This window comes from Elgaria multicarinata, chromosome 1 (genome assembly GCF_023053635.1).
Source record: "Elgaria multicarinata webbii isolate HBS135686 ecotype San Diego chromosome 1, rElgMul1.1.pri, whole genome shotgun sequence".
In the NCBI taxonomy this organism is placed as follows: domain Eukaryota; kingdom Metazoa; phylum Chordata; class Lepidosauria; order Squamata; family Anguidae; genus Elgaria; species Elgaria multicarinata.
In genome coordinates, this window is record NC_086171.1 from 156,697,550 (window position 1) to 156,721,613 (window position 24,064).

Consider the following 24,064-nt stretch of genomic DNA (forward strand, 5'->3'; position numbering starts at 1 on the left):
CGCCTCCATTTTGGGGAATATAAATCCAGCTATTCTCCGGAGTGTTCCGCTTACTTCTCTGGGGGTGTTTTTCACAGTGACAGGGCCACAGGCAAGGGCGATGCAGCGGAATGTACTCCCTACGGCGAGTGGGGGAAGGACGCCAAGGGGGCAGCGCGATATGCTTTGACACAAATGGGGAAAAGGTTGTTTTCTCCGGTCAGGGATAAGCTGGGTTTTGCTTCGCACGTTCTTTTAAAGCCGTGACAGCGGCCTCTAGAGATACAGACTGCCCAGGGGGCGAGGATCGAAGGGCAAGAGCGGCACTGGGAAGCAAAGACCGTGGCCAGCCGGGCTTTACGAACACAGGCGGGGCGGCGCCCTTCCGTGCGGGAAGGCCCCTGCAGCGAGCGGCTCTGCCCAGAAAGCAGACCAGCAAGTCGCGGCGTCAAAGGGCAGCGTTGCCTCGACTCCTCCCCGCTTAGCCCGGAGCGGAGGAAGAGGACGAAGCGGAGTCGCCGCTGCTACTACTGCCGCCGCCGCCGCCTGAATTCCTCCCCGAGCCGCACGCCGTCTGAACTGGGCCGTAAGCGCTGCCCGAGTCGCCGTGGGTTGCTCTCAGGCTCTCTGCCCGTCCTCCGCCATGGCCCCGTTACGCTTTGCCGCCAACCTGGACTGGCTCTTCCAAGAGCAGACGACGCTGCCCCAGCGCATGGAGGCGGCTGCCCGGGCTGGCTTTCGAGCGGTTGAGCTGGGTTTCCCCTACGTCTGCGACGCTGAGGATCTACAAGCCGCGGCAGAACGGGCCGGGCTGGAGGTGGTCCTGCTCAACACCCCGCCAGGTACCTAACCGAGTTGCCCAAGGCTGTGAGTTGCCCCAGCCGCCTCCACCACAGACTCCTCCCCTTCTTCTCATGACCTGCGTGGCAGAGGCCAAGTCCTACATAGGCAACCAAGAGAGCGCTTCCTAGGTGGGGTGGGGTGGGGTGGGGTGGGGTGGAGGGGAGGGGAGGGGAGGGGAGGGGAGGGTGCCACTCCTCCCGGAAAAAGGCTCTGTGCTCACCTACCAAGCAGAAATCAATAGCTCAAGCTTTACTGCATCTCGGTGCAAAGAAATCACGGCGCCTCTTTTGTGCCTGTTGTTACCCAGCTGTTAAACGCACAGATGCCGAGTCAGCCTTCCATCAACATAGCGCCCTCCAGATGTTTTTGACAACAACTCCCAGCATTCCTGACCATTGTTCAAGTGAGTTGATGCTGATGGAAGCTGAAGTCCATAACATCTGGAGGGAATAGGTTGAGGAAGGTTGCTTATTTTTTATTTTTAAGTGGCGATTCTATCCTGGTATCAGTTCAGATTTTCACTGTTTTCTGGTGCTACTCATTTCTGCAGCTGTTGAGCACGAATCAGTTCTACCACCTCTTACCCTGCTCCTCTGTGTCACCCTGGGCACACAAGATAATGCTCAGTATCACTTCCTTCCTGGACAGACTCTGCCATAATCCTTACTGCCTCCTGAGATGGTCTTTTCCGTCAAACTAAGCAGTGGCTGATGGGAGGAAACAGTGACTGATTTTAGGTGCCAAACCTAATGTTTTCCCAATTTCCCCAGTTGGGGGTCACACCAGGCCCTCTTGCTTGCCAAGGACTCTGGAGATAAATTTGTTCTGTACCTCTGTCGCCTCTTCCTGACCTCAAAAAAAATGAACATAGAGCAGTCATTGCACTTATGACAGTAGGTGTCATATTTATTTATTTATTTATTTATTTATTATATTTTTATACCGCCCAATAGCCAAAGCTCTCTGGACGGTTCACAAAAATTAAAACCACAGTAAAACACCCAACAGGTTAAAACACAATTACGAAATACAATATAAAAAGCGCAACCAGGATAAAACCACACAGCAAAGTTGATATAAGATTAAAATACAGAGTTAAAATAGTAAAATTTAAATTTAAGTTAAAATTAAGTGTTAAAATACTGAGTGAATAAAAAGGTCTTCAGCTGGCGACGAAAGCAGTACAGTGTAGGCGCCAGGCGGACCTCTCTGGGGAGCTCGTTCCACAACGGAGAAAGCCCTCCTCCTAGTAGCCACCTGCCTCACTTCCTTTGGCAGGGGCTCACGGAGAAGGGCCCCTGCAGATGATCTTAAGGTCCGGGTAGGTACATATGGGAGGAGGCGTTCCTTCAGATAACCTGGCCCCAAACCGTTTAGGGGTTTAAATGTCAATACCAGCACTTTGAATTGGGCCCGGACCTGGACTGGCAGCCAATGAAGTTGTAAAAGGACTGGCATAATGTGATCTCGCTGGCCAGTCCCTGTTAATAACCTTGCTGCCCTGTTTTGCACCAGTTGAAGTTTCCGGACCGTTTTCAAAGGCAGCCCCACGTATAACGCATTGCAGTAATCCAAACGAGAGGTTAACAGAGCATGGATAACTGTAGCTAAGCTATCTCTGTCCAGATAAGGGCGCAGCTGGTATATCAGCCTGAGCTGATAAAAGGTGCTCTTTGCCACTGAGTTCACCTGTGCCTCATATGTGGTGCATACTTCTTTTCTACCCGTTTCCTTCCAGCCCAGAAGGCCACCTTCTGGCCCAATTGAACCTACAGTCCTTACTCACCCCCACCCCCAATACATTACAGGAGATTATTTATTCTTTTCTCAGGAAACCAAGACAAAGGTGACAGGGGCTTAGGAGCAGTACCTGGCCGCCAACCTGAATTCCGGGAGGCCCTGGCTTTGGCTGTGAAGTATGCCAAAGCTTTGAAATGTCCAAGGTAGTATTTTAATAATATATGTTGAGCCAACAATGGGGTCAGTTTTGTATATAACACAATATCATCCTTGCCTTGGAGTTGTCGTTCAATGCAGGAATAACCAGCCAGCATTTTCTGTATGATTGTTGTGTTATTGAGGGATCATTTACAGGTTTCTTAACTACTGCACATTGGAGGTGTGGGGTGTAATAAGTTGGTGCCTTGCTCCTCACAGATCCATGCAAAAGCAGAGCCTCTTGCTTGGGTAAGACTCAAAGGGTAAGTGAATGTGTCTGTCTATTTCTTAACTTGTCTGGCAGCAGCCTTAATAGCTGTAGTAAAAGAGAGAGAATCAATTGCTTTAGTTCTTGTACCTTGGAAGTGAGGCAGGGCTGCTTTGGAGCTTTGTAGCCTGGACTTCCCCAGTCTGGTCCATGCCTTACCACTAGCCATTCTAACTGAGGCTGATGGGAGTTGAAGTCCAAAATATATGGAGTGCACCAGGTTGGAGAAGGCTGGTCTAGTGCCTTTCTGTAATTCAGAGTCAGTACAGGGCCATCTTTTCCTTGTGCTGTGCTAGCTCACATGCGAGGAAATATGGACATGTTTGCACTGTGATATTACAGGCACCAGTTAATACAGGATCCTTCCACTTCTGATTCACTGCACTGCTGTTGCAAACTCCCTCTTGTTCAGGATAGTTTCTTGTGTTAAATATGTGGTAAACAGCTTGGGTGAGGATGGCCTTTGGAACATAAAAAGAGAGAGGACAAGGGCAAAATAGAGACTAAAGCTGTAAGAGGAAAAATTCCTGTACTATTTCAGGGCGGAGGGAGGGGGGAAATGGGGTTAAGGAGGGTTGAAGGAAGATGGCTTGATGGACAGAAAATGGCAATTCAGTCCAGGCACAGGGAGCAGGAAGACATAAGTAGGAGAAGGAAACAAAGACTGGCAGAAGCAGATAAGCCTGCAGTGAACGCAAAACAGGGAATAAGAGGATACAAGGAAGGAGAGAGATTTCACACAAGTAAATGCTGGAGGTGATAGTGAATATCCAGAGACCTCTTACACAAATTCTCCCCCACTCCTTGTTTAGTGCTTTGACAGCCCAGATGCTGGAAAGCATCTTTGAGAAATATTCTAGATAAAACTAGCTGCTCTCCTGATAAAAGCATACTCATACAGTCACCAGCTAACGATGGTGTCATAAAACACACTTCCCGTTTTTAAAGGTTTTTTTATTTTCTAAAGGCAACACAGTGGCATCTTTATACATGAAAGAGCTGGACGTGGTAGTCATGCCCATCTCAGGTGAGCCTGAGCTGCTGGTGCTGCTGAATGGCGTGCTGAGCAGCGATTTGAATGAATGACCACATCAAGAGGATGTATCAAACTAGGCAGCTCAGTCTAAGTGGACAGCATGGAAGTATTGCTGCAGTTGCTGCTTCTGGCTGAAATGAGACTTCTCTAGTGTCAAAGCTGGTGGAGAGAAAACCTCTTTTTTCCCCACGATCAGTGACATCATCTGCCAGAGGGCTAGGGAAACTGTCAGATACCCCTTGCTCTGGCAAGTGAGTAAGGCGATAATGAGGCTTAAAAGTTTTACTGCTTGTGATAGAGTAGCATAGAAGAAGTCAGAGAATGAGAAAAGTAATCAAGCAGAGGCTGGCTGCTTCTTTCATTTTCTTTGATGGAGCTCCTAGTTCACACTAGCAATTTAAATAGTATCACTTCTTTGCAAGATTGTTCGCATTAGTAATTAAAAGCTAAAAATCTTTTGTTAACGCTCAAAGTGTTTTGTAAATTGAACCTATGTAGTCGGACTGAAATATTCAGTTTATGCATAGAATTGTGGTCATGTTCTGTAAACTGTTTTATTAGTAGCTTGTTTGTTTTGGAGGTCTGTGTTTTATTATCAAGATTTTAACTAGAATGTTAGCTGGACTATAAATAATAGACACGCAGGATCAATTGATCGATCCATTCATCCAGTGGGCATAACTATGGATTCTCCCTGGAGGTGTAGTTGTGGAGGCTGTCATGATGAACTCCTGAACTTAAGAATCATAGAATCATAGAATAGCAGAGTTGGAAGAGGCCTACAAGGCCATCAAGTCCAACCTCCTGTTCAATGCAGGAATCCACCCTAAAGAAATAACCCTAAAGAAATAACCAGTGCTACTGACATATGCTTAGGACATTGCCAGAAGTGCACAACAGCAATTCCAATTTTACACCTCCTCACTAAGCCATCCTGTCTCTAGGATTTTGGCTGAGAAAGCTTAACAAAAGTGCCATTGACTGTTGTTGCCACATCCATGAGATTACACTGTTAAATGACATGAGTTAATCTGGGAAAATGAACACTAGTCTGTTTCTTTAATCACATGCAGAAACATTGGTTTGAATCCCATTTTTATATCTAAACAAGACATGCATGGAAAGGGTGAAAAAACACATCTCTCCTACCAAATTGACTGTGTATGTCCAACATCATGGTTGATGGATACTAAGAGTGGGTGCTCATAAGCTAATAACTTAAGTCAAGTTAGGTGAGCTCAAATTAAATAAACAGACTGTATTGTTCTTGTTACAGAATTGAGATGCTCTTGTCATAGCTGTTCTAGATGGAAGGTAGTAGCCTGCCCCCATTGAGAAGCCTTGTGCAGTGATGTGTGTTGACGGTTCAGTGCTGAAGATCACTTCATGGGTCAGTGCATCTCTTCAAGGCATGATTAAAGCAGGCATGGGATAGCCTTCATTGCAGTCGCATCACACCAGCTGCCTTGATCCAAGGACACATATCCATCAACACTGCTGCTTCCGTCCTTTTAGTCCATGCCAGCGATAGTCGATAGGTAGTAGTCTTCTACCCTGATACAGTCCTATGCTTGTAGGATCCACATTATGGCTGGGCGACTTCCTGTGGGTGCTGAGCGGGAGGCAGTGTCCGCTGAGATGGAAGCCACCTTCATTGAGAACCTCAGATATGCTGCTGACATCCTGGTTCAGGTAAGGGCCGAGTTAGTAGACTGCACGGCTTCTTCACAAGGGTCAGGTACCCACTCAACACTGATCCCATAGGATACTAATAGGCCTTACTGGGCTCCAATAGCCAAAGGGATAGCAAGACCTGCTCAGAGAATGCCCTACTCAGTTGACTAGCCTGGGCAACCAAATCCAGGAGGGTACCCAAAGAGGAAGGATGCTGGTTAAGAGTTTAACATGGGGTAGGGGAGATTCAAGCAATCAAATAGTAGGTCCCAAGGTTGTGATTTTTAGCCAGATCTGACACACTAGAGGGGAGGAGCTTAACTTCAAAACTTTCCATCATGTGCAAACTGGGGTGGTGTAGTGATTAGAGGGTTGGACTGGGGCTCAGGAGATCTGGGTTCTAGTCTCCACATGGCTTAGCCTGCCTCACAGGGTTGCTGTGAGGATAAAGTGGAGAGGAGGGCCATGTAAGCCACCATGGGTTCCTTGCAAGAGGAAAAAAGGTGAGATACAAATGTAATCATCATGATAGGGCTCTGAGTGACTATTCTATTTTCTCTCGGGTGTTGCAGGAAAATCTGCTTGGGTTACTGGAGCCTATTAATAGCCGGATTAGTGATCCCCGCTACTTTTTGACCACCTCACAGCAAGGTAAGTTTACTCTGTTGTGGCTCAGACCCCACCTCTGCCTTGTACTCAGCCTTTGGGGTAGGTTACTTGTTCTTTGTCACAGCTCCCATGGCAGCCATTTTGTAGTGGTGCCCAGGATAGTCCCTCAAATTGCCAAATGTGGCCACAGCCCAAAATGTTTTCCTGCCCCTGTTTTAAAAGCTACCCCAGTACTGGAGGATGGGGACTGGGATTTAGAGATGCATAAATAATGGAAATAGATAGGTCCTCTTGCAGAATCTTAGCCAAACACTTCTGATACTGTAAACCTGCATTCCTTCAGCTGTGGCCATTCTGAAGAAGGTGGGGAGCCCCAACCTGAAGCTGCAACTGGTGAGTCTGATTGGATGTATTCCCTGGTAGAGCTTCTGATCCCACACTTTGGCTGCAAGAGGGAGCATTGAGCCCAGAGTAGCTGTCTTCGTGTTTGGTGCAGCAGCTGATTCCCAGCTAGAGGCCAGGGGAGAGGGTGGACTGCTGGTCCCAATACTGTGAGAGGGAGGGAAAGGAGACAGCAGTCTCTCTGCACCTCTACTTACCTTACACTGAAGGCCTGGTATTCTGTAAATGGTTTGCTCCACAGGATGTTTTCCACTGCCAGATCATGAATGGTGACCTGACTCAGAACTTGGAGACCTATTTCCCAATCATTGGTAAGGTGGTGTTCAACTGTTCCTTAGGGTTCATGTTTGTGACCTGTTTCCCTGCTTTTCCCATTCTTTTGCCTGAACCCCATGCAGTCTTGAAAAGTGGAATCCCTTGCAACTTGGCATTACGGATGTTGGCCAAGAACAAGTGCTAGACTTTGTTACAGAATGGATAGAGCTATAGTTTAAGAGGATGGGTATGGGTGAAGCAGGACCCTAAGCCCAATCCCTCATGTATTTCTGATGCCTACCATCTTCCTCTACAGGACACATTCAGATTGCCCAGGTACCAGCACGGCATGAGCCTGATAGTCCTGGAGAACTGAGCTACCCATACCTGTTTGACCTGCTGGACTCAATGGGCTACAGTGGCTATGTCGGATGTGAATATACACCAAAAGGTGAGTTTCCCTTTATCCTAGGTGAAGAGGAATAGGGATAGGTCTTGCTATATGAAGCTCACTGTTGCAGGTGAAAAACTTGAGGCAGGCCGTGCAACTCACAAGCAGGAGCACTTCTCTGTTGGTACTCATTTCAGAAGACAGCAAACCAGGCTGTGCTGGTACTCATTTCAGAAATCAGCAAATCAGGCCAAGCAGAGGCTTCAGAGCTGCTAAAGCAGTTTAGACTTGTAGGAGCCCAGGATGGCTGTCAAGGCTGCCTTTTCGTTTGATGTATATACTCATGGCTTTCCTTGCAGGACAATGCTGAGTTTGAAAGAAATTGAGACATGCAACATCATATCACTATAACGACAGTGCACATGTGTACGTAACAGAGTAAAGTTACAAAAAACAGGTTCATGAATTGGCAATAAATTGCTGAGCAAGGTAAGACTTTACAGGACTCCAGATTTTACACCTGTTTCGCTGCATCTTCTTCAGAACCTCGCGATAGTTTCTGAAAAACGTAATACAAATCATAACATGATACAAATGAAAATAAATCTCCAAACTGAAGTTACACATATGGAATTTTGTTCGTTTAGCTGGTATTTATATTGCCTTTATCTTACCAAATTCTGTATGTGTAACCTCAATCTGGGGATTTTTCATTTGTATCATGTTATGGTTTGTATAGCGAGGTTCTGAAGAAGCTGCGGTGGAACAGGTGTAAAATCTGGAGTCCTGTTAAGTCTTATCTCGCTCAGCAATTTATTGCCAATTCATGAATACACATACACTGATGTTATAGTGATAGGATGTTGCATGTCTCCATCCTGTTATATTTTTTTTTCAAACTCTTACAAATTATCAGTTATTTTACCCCACTGTTTTGGCTGTCATCTAGATTATTGTGCAGTTGTGTGCTATTTAGCATTGTTCTATGGGGTCACTTGCAACTGCTGCCTCTGTGGTGTTTCCTTGCAGGAGACACGTTGGAGGGGCTGAGCTGGCTGCACTCATACTGCCAGAATCATGGTTTGCTGCGTGGCGGAAGCTGAAGGGTTAAACTCAGCAGCAGAAAAAATGGAAGAAAGAGCACCAGAGGTGGACTGAGCGACAGTGCCCATCGCTACATGACAACAGAGAGAAAAGCCAGGTTGGAAAGGCCACACTTTGGGCACCAGCTCAGCCAACTAAAATATCCCTTTGTTACGTCTCTCTTTGGGCACAACAGTCCACAGCAGGATGCTGTCTCCTAATAAAAGTGACATGACTAGTATGTTTCCTGTTACTCCCCTCAAGCCCCAGAATGGCTAAGGCTCCACTCCGGTGTCACTTTGTGTTCCTGGACAAATAGCATTCTGGCCCACAATTCTCCCTTTGAGACATGCACCCTACCTTGCTGTTCTTTGGAATCCAATTTGTCTGCACACCCTCCTTCTCACTGCAATTATAAGGGCTGACAAATGAAGGAGTGAAAGATTCGGTTTCCACCCATGGATCACATTAAACAATGATGCTCACGGGAGGGAGAAGGCATGTCAAAGAATGGGGAGGAATTTGGTGCAAAGGGAGGAAGGAAAGCCCAGTCTCTCCAGATCTAGCGCTATAGTACCACTTAGTGGCCCCAGCTGAGATTGCTGTGATTTAAGGGATATCGTCTTCCTACTTTTTATCTGCATTCTCCTTGCACAGCACACTGCCGCTTAAACTATTTCTATTCGCACACACACATGCCCCAAAGTACCACCTAGGATCTACTGCTCCATTCTTCAAGGCCTTATGCTGCAGCATAAATCCTGGGCAGATATAAATGACATAATTCACTTGAGCCTGAACCAACTGCCTTAGAAAATAAATTAGTTCTCTTACAAGCCCAGGATAAGATTCTGGCCGTGGTCCCAACCATCATGGCAGAGATGCTGTTTTGGCAAGATGGTGGGAACTTACTCTGCTTCTCTCCAGGGACAATTGCAATAGCTTGTGTGAGAATCAGTGACATTGTATTTTTCGTTATAATTAAATGATCCATTTTATTTAATTTACTGTACATTCGCTTCATATAAAACATTCCCATCATTGTGCAGTACCCTCCTCCCTGTTCCTCAAACCCATCCAGTGAGTCACTCTAAAAGGCCTGGCATAGTCAGCGAGTCTTTCAGCGTCGGCACCAAGAAGCCTAAGGGAAGAGGGCAGGTCCACCCGGGTGCTGCATTGGTAGTTTCTTTGGGAAAGCATGTGCCATCCTTTCAGCTGGGCTGGCCATGCTGTGCCCCTGGCTCCGCGCAGTCCCACTCCCTTTGTGATTCCATCCAGCTCAGTCAGAGTCCTTCAAAGTGTTCTGACCGGTGATTCAGCCAGCAGTAGCTTCACGTCAGGCAGTGGCATCTCCTTCATTCCAGCCCCATGACAGCTGGGCTGTGCAGCATGTCCCAAACAGGAAGGATCAGCCAATATTAGAGCAGCCCTGTCCAGAGGTTGAAGCAAGCTGTGTTTATGACAGATTCCAGATGGTGGTATGTGGACACGAGCTGTGGCAAGGGGCTCTCGCTGTTCTGCGGTTGTACTGGGAACGGCTCCCGAAAAACCACCGTCAGGCTCTGCAAGTGAAAATACCCATGTTTTCAGCACTGCTGGCTGGGAGGTGCAGGAACCCAGTGCCAGGGGTCTGCCCATGTGCTGAGCAAACATTCCTGCAGTTCCCCTTGAGATGGCTTGCCAGTCACACTTGGGGCGGGGCAAAGGCAGGTCAGCCTGCATTGCTACTATCAGCACAGTGCCACGCCCCAAGGGGCAGCTGTGGCACCATAGGCTTTGTAGTGGGTAAAACAAATAGGAATTTATCGTAGGTGTGCAACACACATGTATGTGCGGCTTTATTTTGGTAACGATTGTAGGCCGCTTTCGCTTCCTTTTGTTATTGCTCAAATCACAAAAGGTAAATCTCATCTCAATCTTGCAATTACTGCAAACAAACACTGGATAAACGTCTTGTTCAGCTCTCAAAATAAAAAACTACCCTAGTTCTGATATTTCATCAAAAATGTAATGCGAAACAATCTGCAAAAGTTTCTTCTTAACCTGTGTAGAGATGGGTGTTTTTCCAAATTTGCCATGGTTATTTGTTACAAAATAACAAAAAGTAACCCTAAAATGATAATAGGGTTAATTGTACTTGAAAAAAGACTTGAAACTCCAGGAAACAAAAGTTCCTGTCATGGGCATTGGTTAAACACTGGAAATGCATCCTTGCATGTGAATGTATTAGGCTGACCTGGTTCATGTCTCTAACCTGAAGGAATTACCAAAAGATCAAAGAATTGTTGGTGTTGATGTTGTGTGAGGGGAATTTCAGGTTCTCTAAATGCTTCATATGCCGCTTGTGGCCTAGGGATTACCTCAATTTTACTTTGTGCATTTAAGAGCCAGTGTGGTATAGTGGCTAAAGTGTTGGACTGTGAGTCAGGAGATCCGGGTTCTAGTCCCCACTCGTCCATAGAAACCCACTGGGTGACTTTGGGCCAGGCACAGACTCTCAGCCCAACCTACCTCACAGAGTTATTGTTGTGAGGATAAAATGGAGAGGAGGAGGATTATGTACACTGCCTTGGGTTCTTTACGAGGAAAAAAAGGCAGGATATAAATGCAATAATTTAATAGTCCTAAGGTATTGTATGAATAATTTCTTCCTAGTCCTCCATCATTTAAAGTTATGAGAAAAGTAACATCTAGCCCTGCCATTCCATTATATTGTATGACATGTTGCAGAAAGAGGGCTTCAGCTCCTATAATTACAGGAGCGGGTTGAGCCACTTTTGGCTATCGGAGGAACTTCTCCTTTCATCACTAAGCTTTAGTAACCACAGATCAGGGATACTGTTTTGTCGGTAGTGAATGTTCAGGCTCTAAAACGCCACTTGAGTGAAAAGCAGCTACTCGTCCCACAGCAAAGAAGGGCCGAATCGTGACAGCATTGCTCAAATCCAACACAGGAAGCCAGGAACCTCCTGCTCAGGAAGAGCAGCCCCAGGCAGCAGGGCTTTCTCCCCTCAGAAGCCACAGGAGCTCTAACCTGGCAGATTCATCCTGAAGCCCCACTGCAATCTCCCTTGAACGGCTGGCTTACAGAGGGGAAAGGTTCTTACCGTTTTTCCTGAATGGGAATCAAGGAAAACAAGCACAAAACAGTCCGTGAATTTCTGGTTCAGAACGACCTGCAGAGACAGGAGGAGAGCGCTGCATCAAAAGGAGCCTCCGCACTAATGCAAAAGGCAGCAAGGCAGTGGCCTGGTTCAGACAACACGCTAAAAGAGGCTGCTGAACCACAAAATGGTTAACGGAATGCATTGACCTTAATGCATGGGATAACAAGCAGAAGACCTACAAACAAACACACACCTAAACCTGGGCTGAAACAGCCTTCCATTAAGTGAGGGAACAGCCCTCCGCAAGAGCTGCGTCGTGTAAGGATTTCTTTCCAGTGAGGAGCGAAGGGAGGCTGGCAGCGACTAGTGAAATGGTCAGACTTGACCAGGCTGGGTGATCACCCAAGCTAGGTGATTAACTTATGCCAAAGTGGTTAGAAGGGAGGACATCATTGGGCTAGAAAAACCTTACCAGGTACTGGGTACCAGCATCTGCATTCTGGAAATGGCGACAGCTCTGTGGGAAACGACTTAGTAGCACCTTGATGAGACTCTGGTACCAGGAGACTGTCATGGTGAGGAAGCAGCTCTGTCAGGGAGAGAAAAGGGGCATTCTCAGGAGACAGAAGCCCTTGCAATGTGGCATAGGAACATAAGAAGTTCAACATACCACATTGTGCAAGGGCTTCTCCCTTTACGCTTGGTTCTAAGCTAAACAATCCTAGACACTGTAACTTTTCCTAATAGGGCAGCTGTTTCAGCCTCTTGATCCTTTTGTTTACCCTTTTCTGCACCTTTTCCAACTCTACAATCTCTTTTTTTTGTTGTTGTTTTTGGTGCAGAGACTAGAGCTGTACAATATATCAAATGTGGTCAGTTCCTCAGACTCTCCCAAAAGCATCAATTCAGGCCTGGGAAGCTGCCTACATTTTCTGCAGTGAAGACGGATGAAAAGAATTCATTCAGCTTCTCTACAATCATTCCAACTGTCTCCTTAGCGGGTTTCCTGCCTCTGATATATTTAACGAATTCTTTATTGTTGGCCTTGATGGTATTAGAGATAGGCTCCTCAAAATGCTTTTTTGCATCTTTTATTGTCTGCTTGCATTTTCTTTGTGTGTTGGTGTCCCTTGATGTTCTCCTCATTTGGGCAAGACTTCCATTTTCTGAAGGAAGCCGCCTTTTCTCTAATAGTTTCTTTGACGCTGCTTAATAACTATGCTGGTGACGTCTTGGAAGTGCCTTGTAGGTTGGTAAACCTGCATGTGAACCGCCCAGAGAGCTCCGGCTATTGGGCGGTATAGAAATGTAATAAATAAATAAATAAATAAATAAACAACACTGGGATTTTCTGAGAGTTTTCTGCCCTTTGTGGGCTGTTGCAGGATCTGCAGTATGTCACAAGTGCATGTACACATGCAGGCAAACACACACACACACCCAGCTCAGCTACTCACCAACTGGGGATCGATGTCAGCAATGGATTTCCTGTGCACGGCATCCAGCAGTTCTTCCAGCTCACCAAGCGAGAGCTTGCCCAGCTTCAGTTTGTCAGAGGCAAGGGGCTCCAGCAGGAAGAGCCGCTTCCAGAGGTTGTCACGGCGGCAGTGGCACTTGGCAAGCTGCACCATGTTGCTGAGCTGCTTCTGGGCAGCAGCCACCTCCGAGGCAAGCAGTGGAAACAGTGGGGATGTGTAGAAGAGCCCAGGCCCCACCTTGACCTGAGGGCCGCCGGCATAGAACTCCCCACTGTCCTCCACCTCCTCCCAGGGCTCTGGGGCTTCCTTCCGCTGCCAGCCCTCCTCTGTCGTCTCCCACGCTGCACGTCCCAGAACTGGTTCCAGTGCCTCCCGCTGTAGGCGGGGCAGCTTTTTGAAGCGCCGCATGTCAGCAGTTAGTCGCGGGAACAGCTCCCTTTGGCTTGTCATGATCACGTAAAAGTGCAACCTAGGAGGAGGTGAATAGTTGCCATTGCTGCTCATTGGTAATATCCAATACTAGTCCTACTTCGAGAGTAGACCCACTGAAATAAATGGGACTTAAGTTAGACTAACTCTGGGTGTAGCTCACTCAATGTAACCCCAAGCATCTCCCAGATAGCCTAACTGTGGCCTAGCTGCTTCTAAGACGCAACCTCTTCTCCACTCACATTCACACACAGCCAGTCTACCCCAACAATCTTGTGGCCTCCACCTTCTTGAAATACCAGCCAGCAGCCCAGACTGTTACACTGCCACCAGGCCTCCAATAATTGCACACATTCTGTCTCCACATTTACTACACTGCTTCATGCCTGAATAGTTAAGGCCTCCATCTTCATCCCATGTGCCAAGTGGGCCTACTCCTGCCTGGCTTTACTCTTACCGTAGCATATGTCGCTCTGACTCACTCTGCTCCTCAAAGGGCGCAGCGCTGTGGCACACCAACATGGACACATCAAAGTCATCGTGGTGACGTAGCCCCTCTGAATCCTTGTAGGAACCTGAGCTGTAAGCACAGAATGGCACGAGGGATTTTCCATAGGGTGGATGGATACTAATGAAAAAAAGCAGCTGCAGTCCTTTTGACCATAGCATGGACTACAACCAGAGGGGGCTTGTATTGCAGCAAATAGTTTAACTGAACTAAAAATGTCTCCTGGAAATTACTGCAGTGATGTTACGTCTATGGCTTGACTCACCATCACTGTGTGATTCTGACATGCTGCTCTGTCACAAACTCATGCAACACCTTTTGGTTTATAGCATCATTGCCACATTGTATAATTTGGATTGGGGGGGGATCAAAAGAAGGTAGAAGAGGAAAATCAGACAGGAATAGCTCACTAGGCTTGGAGGTGAAGGAGACCAGAACACCCTAGCTGAGCCCGATGCTGGGGCCATATTATGCCCATAGTTCAACCCAGGAGTATGTGCCCCAGAACTGCCATCCCTACGCTATAATGTCATCCATGTAGTATGACAAACTTTAGATTTGGGTTCTCACGTAATCATGTGTATTTTGTGAATACTGGTAACTGCAGCAACCTGGTAATGAGGAAAGCCACCATTTGCGATGTGCTCCTCTTGTGCCATAAAAGACCTGCACACACTGATATGGTTTATGTAAGTGCAGTAGCCTACATTTGAAAATTCCCCATCTTGCCTCACCCTTGAATGCTCAAACCACCTTTTAATAAATTGCTATATCTTATTTTAGTACAACTGAACTAAAATACTAACATCTCATAAGAAATAGGACTGCTACCTGTTGAAGAGTCAATAGCCCCATTCAGACAACACGCTAAACCATGCTGCTTAACCACAAAATGGTTAATGGAATGCATTAAATTAACCATTTTGTGGTTAAGCAGCATGGTTTAGCATGTTGTCTGAAAGAGGCCAAAATGGGAATTCTGTGGTGTTTCGTATCAAAGACTGGGCAGCAAAGGATTGCAACCAGGAAGGCTTGGCACTTGGGTGCTCATCCCACCTCCAATAGCTAGCGTCCTCCTCAAAGAAACTGCTTAGTGCTTTGAATTAAGAGCCTGAAATGCAGGCAGGCCAAGGCCAGGCTTACTTGTGCCCTTACTGTGAAGTCAGTGGGGCTGCATTACACTGCAAGGGGGGCTGGATATTGAAGAGGATAATTCACCCTGCTGGAATGGGAGCATGGGAAAAGCAATAAAGAAATATGGTACCAAAGAGACAAGAGCAGACAGAATATGAGGAGGGAAAACAGTGGTTTTCAGTGGTTGTAGGTAATCTGAAAGCCAAGTTGCTCAAATGAGATTCTCGAAAGATCAGAGTAATAGTGTTAGGAAGGGGGAACCACACTGCCAATCTCTAGGCAAATGTCATTTCCTCAACTGTTTGCAGTAGTAAGAAGCGGGTGGTGAGATGGATCTTGGTTGCTTTGGACTTCTTGTGAAGAAATATGAGACCTTCCAATAGGTAAAATCTAGCTAAGGATTGGATTAAAGCAACCTTTAGAAAATGTACTATTTACAGTACTATTTACAGGAAGTGTTTTGAATGCTGAAATACTCTACAAGAGAGAAAATTGGCCTGAAGGGTTAAGGATGTAAAATTATCACCATGTTAACTATAGCTGTATTTTGACAATTTCCTTGTTTTACTTTAAAAAAGTAAAAAATAATATATATATATACATACACACACACACACACACACACACACACACACACACACACAGTGTAGTGCTGCTGAATTAGTCTCAGGAAAATGTAAGTAAAGGCTTTAGATTGTAAGCCTAAAGGCAGAGCTTGTGCTATTTTAAATTTCTGCGCAATACCTAGCAATAGTAATTAAGAAATAAATATCATCACCACAGAGCTGTAAGAGATGCTATACCTGATGCCCTTTTGAGTGACTGAAGTGGAGAAGATTGCTAATCAAACACAGCACATAGTAGTCTGTGAGCCTCTAATGACTGGTAATTGGCACTGAAAGTGTAGCAACTCAGAAAGCACTCACCTGTTCCAGATGGAGACTAGGGCGTACTCATTTTGCTCGAGGCCAGGATTCCCCTTCTTCCCTTCAGGGCTGGTCCCTGGCCTGGCCATGCGCAGCGGCTTCATATGGTAGGTGCTGGCATGGTCAGTGATATAGTTGTACAGCTGGTGGGCTGTGATGGTATTGGTAGGCAAGCCCAGGGCACCTGTTGGAGAAGAGGCAAGATATGACACTTTGGGCCTGGAGTCCTATTTGCTCCGTAAGCAAGATGAATTATTATTTCTCGTTCATGAATATATAATTCTTTGTTCTTTTAATCACTGTTCTAGCTTTAGTGATTGACTAATTAACCCAGCATATTGTTGTATGTTTATTTTCTTTTATGCCTGGTTTTATTCTTTTTATGTTTTCATTTAAAACCTTTTGCCTGTTTGAGTCCCGCTTGCTTTACAGTGGTTTTTTTTAAATTAGCTCTGACATTAAGCCCACAGTCTCCTCTCACTTGGATTTTAGTTAATGGGTTATAGTCTTTTATAAGGAGTGGGTGATGAGATTGAAATGCCTTTGTGTTAAGACAGGAAGGGACGTAGACATTTTTTATGACTCTGGGATGCTCATCTGTTGGTGTAAATCTTGACTGATCTTGAATGAAATACATGGTAAAGTTTGGCAGATAACCTGGAATTTGAAACCAGAGTGAAACCCAATTCCCTGTTGTTGATTTTTAATTGTAAGGTCTTGGGGGATAGGGACCTGCCTGGTTTTTGTTTTGCTTCTAAAACTCGAAAGTGCCCTATGCACCACTGAGAACACATTAAGGACAACCGCGCAGATAGAACCCTTGTTATCCCCCAGAATTGTAGCCATAGGATAGATTCAGATGGCCCCATAGAGTGCTAGCTTCTAAAATACCTCCCCAAATGCCCCGGGAGCTCTTACCTTGGAAGATGTGATTGCGTCCAAACTTAGGGATATCAGGGTGCTGAGCAATGAAGTCTTCCAGGAAACTGGTGAGATGATAACCTTGTCGCAGTGCCATGTGAGATCCAAGCAAGTACTGGTGTACAATACGCAGGTGGAAATCATAGCTGAATGAGTGCACGTGCATGAGATCACGTACCTTGTCACACTCCTCCGTGAAGAGCATAGAAAGCTAAGGAGGAGAGAAGAGAAGAATTGGAGCGACAGCCTAGCTGTTGTATTGTACAATGTTGGATGGGTGGGTTTAGGAATGGAGTAGGGATGAAAACAGCCTGACAAGTACCTCTCTTGCCTGGCTACTAAACTGCCCGTTGCACCAACCTTGGGCATGGGAAAAATAGGCACAGGAAAGCAGCAGGGACAATTTTGGGGGGCAAAGAGTAGGATATAAACTCAACAAACAATATGAACCCCAACCCCAACAGTGCCATAAAAGGCAAATTCCAGGGTACTGGCTCCCAGAGTCCCCATTTCAGGAGAATCAGGTAACAACCCAATACAGCTGGATATGGGCCCCTCTGTCCCCCTGAAATGTAACTCTGTATATTTGGAAAAAGAGCACTGAGGCTGTGCAAAATGGGATAAAGATCATACATACGCATCTGGAGCGATGTAACAAAACAACAGAGGGTAACAGAAACAGACCCTTTCTAATACCAGTATCTCCTCTGCCATCAGACTCAGGAAAGACTCTATGGGTCCAGAATCAAGTTCTTAAGATGGCATCACTCAACATACAGGCATGAAAAATTTAACCAGTCTCAGTAGATCTCGTGGAGCAGGAGTGGCCACCTTGTGGCATTTGAGATGTTTTGGCCTACAACTTCCATCAGCCCTAGCCAACACTGTCAACAGTGAGAGATGCTGCGAGTTTTAGGCCAAAACATCTGGAGGGTTACAGGATAGCCATCCCTGCAGTGGAGCATACTTAAAACTCAAAGTAGTCAAAAAACCACAAACTTCTCTTTTATTATTTATTTAGCACGTTTATATCCATTTTCAGCCCTTCCTTGGAGGAACTCATAGGATTATATAGAAGGGTTATGTGAGCGAGGAGAAAAACAAACTTAGACATTGCTGGCTTGATGTAACCTGGGAGGAAAATGCCTCAGTGGAGACAAGCAGCACAAATTTGGGGTGGGGTGGGGTGGGGGGAAGGGACACACCTGCTTTTTGACAAGGTGTTTAAACACAGGAAGGGGTATTGATAAAAGTATTCAATTAATTAATGCAGTTCCCCTAATTACAAATTGGGGTAACAGGTATTTCACACAGTGCCAACTGCAAGCATTTTCATTGCCTCTTCCGCTACGGTTTCTGCCCCCATTCTTAAGGATCCCAGATTTTTGGTGTTTCTTTTTAAGAAGCAAGCTTTTAGCATTCCGAACTGGAAGGATGAGCTTGAAAAGGTAAAGGCAGCAACTCCCAAATGCTCAGAAAACATGGGTCTTGAAGAAACTTCTAATGAGTGTCCAGGATTTAAGTAGCTTTTTCACACAGCTCAAAAGTTCCCCCATTTATCCCCGTGGATCCCAGTCCTAAATCTTCTACCATCTGCCAATATCCCATGAGCCCCATTCCTCCTCTTCCTCCATTGCAATTAAGACAGAACATTGCAACGTGCAGGACTCTTGGTGTGATTAATTCCTGCGGATGGACTGCCTTGTGGATGAAAATGGATTCTTCTGATCAAATAAACTTAACATTTACATAATTTGTTCGGTTTCCAATGAAGTTGTAGCATTTAGCAATTTGGGTTGCAGGTTTTTGGTTTTGGACTTAAAAGGCTGATTTAAAGATAGGAGCCTCTACATCAGAGATGTGGAACCCTTGGCCCTCCAAATGTTGACAGACTACAACTCCCATCATTCCTGACCACACTGCCTCAGACTGATGGGAATTGGAGTCTAAGAACTCCTGGAGGGTTAGAGGTTCCCCACCCCTGCATGGAAGCCACTGAAAAGCATTTTCCCACTTTGTTGCCTCATGCATCAGGTATAACCTCTGAAGGGTCCATGTCTTTGTACATGTACATATATGCTGCATGTGACAGGACCCCTTTAAATGCTCTGCAATCCACAGATGCTACTAACGCTGGAGAAGGCAGTTCATATAGTATAGTGTGCTCTGCCGTCTCCAGAACACTTCCAATGTTATTGACATACAGCCTGTCTTTGGAAGCCTGCAAAGGAAGGGAAAGGCCGAGCGTTTCCCGGACTGGAGAGAAGGAATGACACTCAACAGGATCCGTTTTCTGTGCCCCTGAGCCCAGTGCCACAAACATCTCCCCACAGTGCAGTACGAGACTCAGCAGGAGTGGGGGAAGGTATGACCAAACACAGAACAAACCCGAACAGAAGGGGAGGGTGATCTCTCACACTCAGTCCTCAGCTCCACCTAGTGAGATAACAGAAGGTGGCTGTATGTAGTTGGGCACTTGAAATGCCCCCTGGAGGGCTGCTGAACAGAAGCAGGGACCAGGATGCACCATACAGGCCCTCTCTTCCTTAAACCAAAGCTGCGAACTCCACCAGCTGCAAGAGTACTGTTGCCAGTGTTGCCAGTCCCACCTCCCAGGAAAGGTGCAGGCTAGTGCTTGCAGTCTTGGCCTCCACGCAAGAGATGGGGGAAGCTCCCAGCAAGAAACAAAGACAATCTAGATGTCCAGGAGAAGGCCAAGCCTTCCACTCTTCAGGGATCTCAAGAGACAATGTCCAAGACCTGAATGGATGAAGGGGTCTTAGAGGACAGTGAAGCCCAAACGTGCAGCAGGGATCAGCGTTTCTGCCGGCCCAAGCATTGGATTACCAAGCAGGCACAAGGAGTGGGATTCAGACCCGACCCTGAGCCACAGCCAAGGGATCAGCTGGCCTGACAGAGTCTTCAAACTTGGCCACTACACCCCTCAAGCCAATCCCTGCCCAATTATTTCAGTCTCATCTTCTACCCCTATCCAGTTCTGGCTCCCCAGGCAAGCCAGAACACAGCAATATTACCTGTGAGTTGACAGTCTGGCCCATGGGGATTCGGGAGCACTCCAGCGCATATTGCTTCACACAGAAATAGCAGCCCTGAGGAGAGGAGCAACTAATGAGATATTGGTTTCCATCTGCCCTCGACAGCCTCCCATCGCAGACGCCGGCGTTAAACCACTGCCTAGAAGAGCTAGTTCAATGGAGGCATCGCTGCTTCGGTCAAGGTTGGGCTGTCTCAGCTGGTATTTCCCCCTCTAGATCGCACAAGCTCACCCACAATCTTCCCTTCTTCTGCTGCACTCATAGCTCATCTCTGGCACCTGTGGGTCTATGAACACCTGCAGTGGCATTTCCCACAGCAGCACACTGGTCTGCTCTGCTCCGCTAGCATGGCAGGAGAGCACGGCAGACGGCAGGTTCCACTCACCTGGAAAGCAAGCTCCATTAACACGATGCCTCCAGGCAGAGCTCTCTGCAAATGGTAGACGGTGACCGGAGGGCTGGTGCTCTGGAAAAGAAGCATTCACACTGTTCTGGTGCAGGGAACAGCTCTCGGGGATGAAAGGGCCCCTAGAAAACACGCTCCAGCCCTCTGGAACGGCCCATCCTCCCTCCAAAGAATGGTCCCCCAGGGCTGAAGCTGCTATGCGGGCAGATCCCCCTCCCCAAAGCCAGGCTGGCTCACCTTTGGGCTCCCATCAGCCTTGGGCCTGGTGTAGGAGAAGGAGCCCCGCGCCTCGCTGCTCATTGCTGCCAGAGCTCTGATCCGGCTGGTGCTGCTAAAAACCGGAAGGGACAGAGGGAGGGGGAAGATCAACCATCCGCTATCCCCACTTCCTGAGGCCAGTGCGATTAAACAGACTTGAAGCTCTATGAATGAACCCACCACCACCACCCCTCCTCTTTGAGACCTCCCTCAAAGCAAGCACGCCTATGCCATGCATCTGCTGCTGCTCCCCAAAGCAGGAACATTTCCTGCCTTCGATTCTAGCCACCCCACTTCCCCCCACCCACCCCGGCTGATTCCCACTAACCTGCGGGTGGGTGAGGCAGGGCGCACCTGCACCAGGATGAAGCCCATGCTCTGCAGGTACTGGATATATTGCTGCAGGAAAGTGTGGCACAGCTCCAGCAGCCAGGCCTCATCCTTGGTCCGACAGGGCAACCCCTCGGCAGAGTCACAGCTGTGGCTGCGGTCCCGGCTGGACGCTGTGGAGTCGTTCGAGCGGTGCCGCTTCTGAGTGGCAAACGAGGAATGGGACAAGGATGTTTTCCTCAGAGAAGCCATTAGAAATGGGCTCAGAGGGACACTCCGGCTTTGGCCTTGCACCAAAGCTCAGAAAAAAAAAGCTATGACAACTAGGAGATAGCCACGGGGCAAGTCTAGCTAGCCCCGCTGGTTAGGACATGCTTTCTTCAGTAAGACTCCCAACTCCATCACCCAGTTCGGCCCAAAAGAATGAGCTCCCCACTGAGGCCCACCTGGCCCCAACACTATCATCTTTTTGGCACCAAGTAAAAACCACCCACCACTCCCAGGCGTTTAATGGTATATTATGAGGCGTCTATGTCTGCTGTTTTAGAACAGGCTTATTAAAAAGAAAACAGTGTTTATTTGTTTTTTGCTGTTTACATTGTTTTAATTTTTCTATGTCAATTTTTTTTAGATTATTTTTTATTAGGTTGCATTTTGTATTTTTATCAATTGTTAAACTGCCCAGAGAGCTTCAGCTATACGGCAGGATAGAAATGAAGTTATTATTGTTAATAATCACAACAACTACCAGCGGGTGGAAAGGCCCAACTTCCATAAGCAGAGTTAGGCCTCTTATTGACCCCTGGGCTGCCTTGGCAGAGCCAAAGAGAACAGAAAAACAGGGGCGGAGGAGCGGTTTCCCTCTCCCCACACTTCACCTTTCCTTCCGGCTTGCTTTGTTGGTCCGCCTGAATCTGCTGCCGGAAACTGGGATCGAAGAGTAGCGGAGTGGCACAGTAATGGACCAAGCGCGACGACTGCTTCAGGGTTTCCAGATCTGCAAGCTGCACACATACAGCCATCACACATACCTCCCGGCCTATTCCCTGTGGTTATACTGCCTAACAGAATCAAACACCTGGAGACTAGAAGGGGAGCTGCCATAGACACAGTCACCCTGAGCTCCATTCCCAAGGCTTTTGCTCCTGGCCACAGGGGCAAGTATGACACTGACCACCTGGTCTACAGAGCTCAGAGAACTGAACCTGCAGGCTTTTGCATTGGTGCTTATCTTTTTATTTCTGATCACCTGACATTAAGTCCCCTCCCTATTCACATGCTTGCTGAGGCTATGGGCATGGCTAGACGAGGGTTTATCCCGGGGATCGCACCGGGATCATCCCTGTGTGTCCACATGACGCACAGGGGATCCCGGGGGCAGGGAGGGATGATCCCTCCATTCCCCCAGGATATGGCCCTACAGTTTAACGCCGTTTTCCCCCACGGTCCCAGGCTTGTCCCGAGACCGTGGGACATGTGGCCGGGTGTAACCGCGAGGAGCCAGGACCTCAGGAGCTCTGTGCCCATCGGGGGTGGGGGGAGCAAGGATTTTTTTAAAAACACTCCTCACGTTTTGAGGTCGAGCACTCATGCACTCCTTCTCCTTTAAAAAACAAAATGGAGTCTGCGATGTCCTCTTCCTCCTGGGACATCTAGCGCCATGTGTCGACAGGGGGAGACCTCACAATAACCATATCGCGAGATCCTCCCCCCTCCGTCGCGCCACACCCGGGATGTCTAGCCATGTCAAGCGCCCGTCGCCTTAAGCACAATGACGCCAGCCTGCTGCTGCCTCAGAGTGAGGGAGGACGGTCTCTGCCAGTGCACTTCGTCCTCTTCATTTTGTCCTCCACTGACCCCCCCTTTGCATATCTGTAGTAACACACTTGTGCAAAGAGCCAAACAGGAACGAGGGATAAATATGAAGCAGCAGGGCTAATACACCGCACAGCAAACAGGTTTACTCACAGGTAGGTCTCCAGACTGCCATTTCAAGCAAACTGACAATGCTCATCATCCTATCTGCTCAGACATGGCAAGAAAACATGGCAAGAAAATTAGTACCTCTTCGTTATTTAACGAGGTACTGATTTCTTCCACTATGAACCTGGCAGCTGAGCCCTAATCAGAGATATTGTCCCTGTTCAGACAACACGCTAAGCCACGGTGGTTAATCATTTTAAGCTAAACATTATGGCTTAGTGTGTCGTGTGAACCATTTCTAACCATGGTGGCTATATAACCATGGTTTAAACACACTCATTAACCATTTGCTGCAAAAGGGTTAGTAGCCTAAGCACGGCCCATTGTTTGGACCAGGTGAAGACTGTAGCAACTGCTCCAGGCACGTCCTTGGATATAACTCAGGAAAAAATACCTGGTGCAGACATGACTCAAGTCTATCATATCCCTGGGGCAGGAAGTCCGTGACAAGATATGCCATGGTTTGTTGTAGACCACCTTGAAGTTTCAGGGATGGTGAAGAATTAATTTATTAAATAAAGCTTCACTTCACACCCATTTTACAAAGACTGCTAAGAGAACGCACATTCCAGCTTCATCCGTCTACCCCTGTATGCTTCTCTCATTATATTCAACGCTCACAATCACTTTAGAAGCAAAATGACATCTCTTAGCCACCCCACTCTAGATAGTCCTATCCCATGAATCTAGGTGCTAGAATAGCATCTGAGGCACCCTGCCTCATGTTCTTCTCTCACATCAGGCACATTTCTCAATGAAAAGGGATACACAGCCATTAGGAGAGTCAGCAAGGTCCAAGGACCAATTCATACATGAATGGCTATCATGCTACTCCCTGAACACAATGAAGCATGAAGTATCAATCTAAAATTATTTTGTTGCCACCTTTGAACGGTGGGAACCTCTCAGGCTCTAAAGGAGAGCATTGTGAACCAATCTCCTCAGATATGTTCCTGCTACAGTTTCCGCGATAGCAATGGCACTTTTTGGAGCTGCTGTGGTCCCAGATACTACAGCAAGAGTGCAACGCACGACGCCTGCACCTGGGAA

At 47.2% G+C, this 24,064-nt stretch overlaps 2 protein-coding genes across 2 annotated transcripts in view; one reads left to right on the plus strand and one right to left on the minus strand.

Annotated features, from left to right (window-relative positions):
* Window positions 1-480: 480 nt before the first annotated feature.
* Window positions 481-9,445, plus strand: HYI (hydroxypyruvate isomerase (putative)). The gene is made up of 8 exons (XM_063140130.1): window positions 481-821; window positions 2,654-2,765; window positions 5,642-5,756; window positions 6,311-6,389; window positions 6,691-6,740; window positions 6,991-7,060; window positions 7,321-7,455; window positions 8,425-9,445. Exons 1-8 carry the CDS (start codon window positions 623-625, stop codon window positions 8,496-8,498), a joined length of 834 nt encoding a protein of 277 aa, XP_062996200.1. The 5' UTR covers window positions 481-622; the 3' UTR covers window positions 8,499-9,445.
* A 215-nt stretch (window positions 9,446-9,660) lies between these two features.
* The window catches only part of SZT2 (SZT2 subunit of KICSTOR complex), a 79,603-nt gene continuing 65,199 nt past the window's right edge, over window positions 9,661-24,064 (minus strand). Inside the window, exons 61-72 of the mRNA XM_063140141.1 lie at window positions 21,910-22,035; window positions 21,030-21,232; window positions 20,681-20,774; window positions 20,423-20,503; window positions 20,017-20,091; window positions 16,979-17,192; window positions 16,061-16,244; window positions 13,950-14,072; window positions 13,043-13,532; window positions 12,058-12,174; window positions 11,586-11,654; window positions 9,661-10,040 (exon numbers count right to left, since the gene is read on the minus strand). Coding sequence (XP_062996211.1) covers window positions 9,897-10,040; window positions 11,586-11,654; window positions 12,058-12,174; window positions 13,043-13,532; window positions 13,950-14,072; window positions 16,061-16,244; window positions 16,979-17,192; window positions 20,017-20,091; window positions 20,423-20,503; window positions 20,681-20,774; window positions 21,030-21,232; window positions 21,910-22,035 — 1,920 coding nt within the window. The 3' untranslated portion in view covers window positions 9,661-9,896. The remainder of the gene's footprint in view (window positions 10,041-11,585; window positions 11,655-12,057; window positions 12,175-13,042; window positions 13,533-13,949; window positions 14,073-16,060; window positions 16,245-16,978; window positions 17,193-20,016; window positions 20,092-20,422; window positions 20,504-20,680; window positions 20,775-21,029; window positions 21,233-21,909; window positions 22,036-24,064) is intronic.

Excerpts from the sequence above, each read along its gene's own strand:
- HYI (XM_063140130.1), top strand. The coding sequence starts at position 623 with ATGGCCCCGTTACGCTTTGCCGCCAACCTGGACTGGCTCTTCCAAGAG. Across the intron at positions 5,757-6,310 it reads CTGCTGACATCCTGGTTCAG|GAAAATCTGCTTGGGTTACT; the intron begins GTAAGGGCCGAG and ends CGGGTGTTGCAG. Across the intron at positions 7,061-7,320 it reads GACCTATTTCCCAATCATTG|GACACATTCAGATTGCCCAG; the intron begins GTAAGGTGGTGT and ends CTTCCTCTACAG.